The 7,238-nt window shown below is 35.4% G+C and overlaps 1 protein-coding gene across 1 annotated transcript; it reads left to right on the top strand.

The window, feature by feature from the left end:
- Nucleotides 1–278: 278 nt before the first annotated feature.
- On the top strand, nt 279–919 carry LOC111996250 (uncharacterized). Its single transcript, XM_024028201.2, has one exon. The coding sequence runs from the start codon at nt 450–452 to the stop codon at nt 813–815; it is 366 nt and encodes a 121-aa protein (XP_023883969.1). The 5' UTR covers nt 279–449; the 3' UTR covers nt 816–919.
- Nucleotides 920–7,238: the final 6,319 nt, after the last annotated feature.

The following is a 7,238-nucleotide window of genomic DNA, read 5'->3' as shown; positions in this document are numbered from 1 at the left end:
TGGAGAAGGAGGTTGGAAGAAGGTGAAAAGTAAAGGAATGGAGGATTCTGGAAGGGACGCCTGTAAAGGAGAAAATTGAGAAAAAACAAAAAAAATAAAAAATATATTTTATTACATAGATATATTATTTTAACGAGTGGAAGAGAAAAATAGAATTTTGAAATGTTGAGTATATTGTAAATGGTATGAAATAATTGATAAAATAGATTTTTGAGATGATAAAATAAGATAAAATATAGGATCCGAACGGGATGCTCATGGTCATGTGTGTATATATATATATATATAGTTTGCAGTTTAGATCTCTCACACATGATACCAATAAATAAACATTAAAAAAAAAAAACTAGAACTGCGATATGAACACAATACAATCCAATCTCATGCATGTATTTACATCCGACCCATTTGGTATAAAAAATTAAGCAATCATTGCCAGATCTGAAAAAATGTGCACCAACCCCAACCACCAGCTTCGCCTAGTCCTCTCATGCCGCAAGCTAACAGCACAGGTGACTCAACCTACCACCGCCTCCATCATCGCCATGGCTTCCTCTTCGGAGCAAGAGTTCGTCCCACTCTACCGCGCCAGACTCAACCGCTTCCCGCGCCACAACCGCCTCTGGGACTCCAGGACCGCCGCCCGCGTCGGCGACAAGCTCGCCCTCCGCCTTCACGACATCCGTGTCTCCGCCGTGTCCATCGATCTACAGGAAGAGCTCTCTCGCCCTCTACATCTCCGCCAGTTGGTGCTTCCGTTGTTTGATTCCGTGCGCCGCGCAGGTGTCCTGGTTCATGGAGCTGAGAAGTTGTGAGTCGGTGCTGATGTCCAGTATTAGGAATGGACGGTCAGGATTTTAAGGGAGACTAATTTTGTCTCTAGATATATATATATATATATATATTTTTTTTTTGCATATTTATAAAAAAAAAAAAACCCTACATTTTCTTTTAAACAAAATTAAGCTTAACCAAATCGAATGTAAGACCACCAAAATATTTACTTATTTCGTGTGATTTGTATATAATAAAAATATTATCAATAATCCAAGAGTCTTATAGTTTAAATAACAATACTTAGTATTTCTAATAAAGATATCCAATATTCAAATTTTTCTTTGCATGTTTTAATTACTTAATTATAAAAAATAAGAAGTATTATCAATAATAAATTAATGTAAATATGATATTATATATAGTATTATACTAGTCACAACTTACCATTTTTACCATTTATTATTATTATTTTTTAAAAGATGTATCTTTAACATTGTTTTCTATATATATTTTTCCCCTCCGATTGGGACTTGGGATGGAGCCACTGGTCGAAGAAGGTGAGGCCTTCTCTAAAACTCTTCCAAAAGGGTCGCTGAGTGAGAAAGGTACGTATCATACCGTAGAGGACCCGGCCCAGCATGGTGCATTAAATATGTAAAGGTAACGTTGAAATAGTAGTAAAGGATTGGCTTAGGGTAGTCTTTGAAAGACAAAGCTCATGAGAAAGGACCACCCATTATATGGCCTAAACACAACAACAACAACAAAAAAAAGCCTTTGCAATATTTGCATTTTCACGTGAATAAACCTAACAATCATCTTAGAAGTCAATCCCAAATAGTTTTCTCAGGCCAACAAATAGTTTTCTCACGTTGCCCTTGTTATATAGACTCATCGTTTTATTTTCATATATGTTTAGCGGTTTACATATAAAATAATACCATAGAAGATTACTAAGTTTGCATTCAAAATTTTAAGTGTTGTCATTTTTTATAAAGAAACAATGAAGGATTTTGTGTACTTTTCCCACAAGTAAATGTTCTATTGAAAATTGTTATCAATTTTAACATAAAATGAAAAGCATTTTAAAAAGGTTTCTGTGTTTTTTTAATTAACAATTGTATTATTTATAAATATTATATGATGATTGCTCTTTAATTACTATAAAAATTAATACCTATCACACTAGTCTTATAATGAATTAATGATCACTCTTTTTATCATCAAAGATTTAGGTAGATTTTGATCTGAAATCCCAACTCAACAACAATACCAATTGAAATATCGGTTAGAATTGTGTGGTTAAATGATTGAATTTACAATAATTTAAACTTTTGAGACAATAAGTAATCTAACGTGATATTAAAGTATGAGATTCTAAGTTCGATTCTTGTCTTCTCCATTCTACCTCTTAATAACTTAAGTTTTTGGAACAATCGGCAATTTAACAATATCAAAAACCTACCAAAGTATTTTAAATAAAAATATAAAAATGAGTTCTATCTTTTATCTCAAAAAATATATAAAAATGATTAAATATAATTTTTTCACAATTTATTAATTGACAAATCATGATTAGACTAACATCAATTTCGAAATATTTATAAAAATTGCGTATATTTATAACATATCATATCAATAGTTTTTAAAAAGTTAGTACAATATTTACTATCGTAGAAAAAGCACAGATATTTTTTCTTTCAAATACTATTAAAAATAATTTAGAGCCAGCAAAATGAGGCATAATTGATATTTGAATTTTACAGGTTTGATACAAAAAGGTCTGTTTTGGCAGTATGTGGATTTAGTCGCCCGACAGTACGCCGACTATATACATGTGGTCCTCCGTCCTTTGCTCTCGAGACCCACACGGTCACACGTCACGCCCATTTCTTTTTTCTTTGTCGACCACGTGTCGTGCTTTTATTTCATCACCGCAATGTGAGACTTTTTAGAATCTCGCGGATTTCTTGCCTTTTCCGGGAAACGATTTTATCGGCCACGTAAAGTGAGGCAACTACAAACGATACCTTTTAATTTCTTGGAAGAAAAAGCAAAACGGCGTCGTCGACTTCATGTTATGTTCCCATTTCCCTTTCCATGGTCATCATGGTACAGCAATACTTAACACAACTCACATCACTAACATTTTTACTTTTACTAAAAAAAAATATATATATATATATATAATCCGCAATAACAAATTTGTACTTGAATGTTTTTATTAAAAATACAAATTAAACTACAAAATTCATTACTTTTTTTTCTACTTTTTAGTTTCATAATTTATGCTAAAGTTGTATGTACGTTATTTTCATATTGACCTATTATGACACTAATTTTATTTTATACTAATTAGAAAAATGTCTTATACCTAAGCTAGCCTTTTATAAGGAACACCTATTTCATATAATTTGGAGCGAATTGACTATTTATTTTTGGATAATTCGATTGTTGGGAATGAAGAGATTTAGGGCCCATTTGGTTTATAGGTTTCTCAGTTTTCATAACTCAGTATTCAGTTTTTATAACTCAAACTCAAAACCCATAACTCATAACTCAAACTCCATTATCCTTAAAAAATCCAACACTTTTGTTTGGTCACAAAACTCAGTCATGTAACTTAGTTTTTAACTTCACTTTTTGCCAAAATAATGGACCCACCCACTGACACTATACAAAAAAATATGGTTGCTACCCGTGTTCCTTTTTATTTATTTATTTTTTTTCGGCACTTCAAACCTAGCTTCACCACCATCAACGGCAAACCCTTCACCCACCACCACCAACGGCAAACCCACAAATCCACAACTACAACCACCACCACTAACAGCCCTCAACACAACCACAACCTCCACCAAAAAATCCGAATGAATCAAAAATCCAAACCCACCAACAGCCCTCAACCAAATGTGTTTGATTAAAAAAGAAAAAAAGAAGAAGAAGCATCAGGTCTTATCACGTTATAGCCATCACCGCGTGAAGGGGAAAAAAAATGAAGGAGAGCTTTGGGTTCTATTCGCGGCGAAGCTTGTTCTCTGGTCTTGGCTTAATTCGATTCGCCGACGAAGCTTTTGATCTCTGTGAAGCATCAGGTCTCACAATTCGACCTGGGCTCAGTCCGATTTGTCTGCTGTTGATACCCATTTTTGCAAATCTGTACTCAAAGGCCCATGAGGAAGAAAGCCCAATGAGAAGCAAAGCCCAAAGACCCACCAAGAAGACCGAAGAGTAAGAAATTTCCAAAGAAAGAAGTGCAAGTGAAAGAAATCTACAGCAAAACACAAATCTGCTGCAGAATACAAATCTACCACAGAATATAGTTTTACCGCAGAATACAGTTCTCTGGCAGAATGGCTTTGGTAGATGAAGATAAATTGGGTCCAAGACCCTTTTGATCCAGTTAACATTATTTGGCCTGCAAATTTGCAGCAGAATACAGATCTGCCGTAGAATACAGTACTTTGGCGGAATGGCTTTGGTAGATAAAGATAAATTGGGCCTAAGACCCTTTTGATTCAATCAACATTATTTGGCTCACAAAGGCTCAAATCCTTTTGTATAAAAAAGATAGGCGTGAAAACTGATATGAAGAAGCACGGTGAAAAGAAACAAGAAACGGCAAGAAGTGTCAGTAGCAGGAAACACGTTAAGGAAAGAAAAGCTAAGCTAAAAGAAATGACAAACACAACAAGAAACGTGTGAAGAAATAAGACAACGTCACGCAACAGAACAAAACAAATCTACTGCGGTAGAAACGACGTGGGAACGAAAGAATACAAAACAGAAGGGCCAGAGCACCATCAACCTGTACCCAGCCAATACAAGGGAGATAGACTCACGTTCAAAGGAATTCAGAGGGCGTGGTTTAGTGGTGGGGGGAAAAGGGGGTCTATATTTGGTTTCCTGCCATAACTTCTTTTGGGAATATATCTTGTTGGGATGGTATCTTACCCAAAAGAAGTAATAGATGGTTGAGACCATCTTATGCATGCCATAGAGCTAGGTAGTAAGATAGCCCAAAGATAGAGGTATACAGCAAGAATAAACAAAAGGGAATTTTGTCCTGAAATGAGTAATGGTGCGGTAAACACGTACTAGAGCAATGATAGTGGTCAGGGCAACCAATGAGTTGGTGGGTAGTCTTGAAAGGATGCCCGCAACAAACCAAAAACAATTGGTGAAGCCCTAGGGGTAAAAGGAAGAAATCCTATTGAATTAGCTCATTATAAAAGGAGGAGCTAGCCATGGATGAAAGGGGAACCTAGGGGGAAGGGGAAACCTGCACTTAGAAAGAAAGAGTCACCCAGAGAAAAGGACCCAAGAAAAGAAAAGACCCGAGTGAGAAAAACAACCCACAGCAAGAGAGTAGTAAGAAATTAAGGGTAAAAAAAAGAAAGAAGAGAAATAAAAAGAAGAGAGAAAACGTGGTAGGAATAGGGGTATGCATCAATAGACCATCTTTTCCTTCCCTCTTAGCAAACCCACTCTTTGAAATCTCCAAAAGTAATAGCTAGTAGCCATTTAGGCATATTCTTCAAAATGTACAACTTTTATGACAAGAGCCTATAACAAGGTTGTTCAAGTTAGAGTTTGGGTTCCTTCTTGGTTTACTTATTCTATGAACAGATTCAATACTTAATTTTGATTGCAAATATATTTGATTTCTCTCATTATAATTTCTATCTGCCGTATTTAGTCATCTTGATGTAGCACGTTTTTTATCATGTTTGCCGCGTCAGTTGTCCTGTTGTGGTATCTTTACTTGCTGTACTAGTTATTCTGCTATAGCACATTTTCATTATATTTACCGTATTAACTATTATACAAGCTAAACATTTCCTGTCAAAGCTTTCCTCTTTATTTGTTATTACGTGTTTTACTTTTGACATAAACTAATCATTATCCTGCCATAAGTATATATATATATATATGCATATATCTTTATTTACGAATATGTGTACATATTTGAGAATATGCTAACCCATTTAAACTAACATTTGTTTGATGGGTATTTTCTTTAGGTTTTAGATTTGTTTATATGCAGGAAGAGGAAAAGTATTTCTGTCATAAAAATGAAGAGTAGTCATTCACACGACAGAAGGTTTTGAAAGTACAACAAACAGCTTTAAAGCACTGCAAAAAGCTTTAAAGCACAGCAGAAAACTTTAATGCACATCAGAATGCTTTAATGCATAATAGAAGGCTTTATGGCAGGAAACTTTATTGCACAGCAGAAAGCTTTATTGCACAGTAGACAACTTCACTGCATAACAGAAAGTTTCACTGCACGACAGACGGTTTTACTACACGGCGGAAGGTTTTGCTGCACAGTAGAAAAGTCAATCCTGCGGTAGAAACTGGAGAAAAGTTCCTTCTGCGGTAAAAATGTCAATCCTACGGCAGAAACTAGTAGCAGCAGAAATAGAAAAGTCAGTCCTGCGACAGAAACTGGAGAAAAGTCTTTTGCGGTAGAAATAGAGGATAAGCCCACTTTGCTGCATCTTCCCTTGGACTTGGTCTCAATGTTTGTGCACAAGCAGGACCAAATTGAGTTGCAGTTAAACCGGTCTCAACTCCCTTACTCAGAATATTTGGGCCCACTACCGTAGAGGCAGCCCAGCCCAACGCATAACAAAAAAGGCCCCCACATCGGCGAAGCTTGATCTCTAGGTTGGAGAGAGAAGTTACTTGATGGGACAAAATCAAAACCCAACACCAGTGATCATGGTCTTGGTGTTTCGAGGCTCTCACTTTGACGATGGGGGTGGAACTAGGCTGAACCAAAGAAAGGAAGAAAGAAAGAACCAAACAAAGGAAGAAAGAAAGAAAAAAAATAGAGAGAAAGAGAAGTCGGAGAAAGAAAGAAAAAGAAAAAAGTGGGAGAAGAAAGAGAGGGGATAAAGTAACAGAGATAACGCCATCAACACATATGGCCCCACAGAGGTAAAAAATTTACAATCCTGTCAATGAGATATGTATCTCAGAAACTGAAAACATCAATTTAGTGTTTCCGATTTTTGAGTGAGAGTGATGAAAACAAGATTAGGAAATCAATCCAAAAAAAAAAAATTTATGTGGTCCCATGCTTTTTCATCATTAAGTTATGGGTTTTCAGTGATATCACTAGAGACAAGCCTAAACTAAACAGACCTTTAAACTTTGGATTTCTTTATTGAAAACACCAAAAAAAATTTCAATTAGTTGAGTTTTAAATTTCTTGACCAATTCCAATAATTCTAAAGAAAGAAAAAGTATTAAAAATAAAAATGTCGTGTTATATATTAAACTTATTAGAGCATCCGCATTTGGGTTTCTAAATGCCAAATATTAAGAAGATTTGGCATTTAAGCCCCAAAATCCATCAGCAATGGGAATGTCATATCTCAAATGCTAAAAAAAATTTGGGATTTTGCTACAGTGCCATCTCAAATGTAAGATGGCACTGTAGCTGGGTTGTA

The sequence above is a fragment of the Quercus suber genome, unplaced genomic scaffold (assembly GCF_002906115.3).
Source record: "Quercus suber isolate HL8 unplaced genomic scaffold, Cork oak 2.0 scaffold_164, whole genome shotgun sequence".
Lineage (NCBI taxonomy): Eukaryota > Viridiplantae > Streptophyta > Magnoliopsida > Fagales > Fagaceae > Quercus > Quercus suber.
This window is presented reverse-complemented; position numbering and strand designations above follow the sequence as displayed.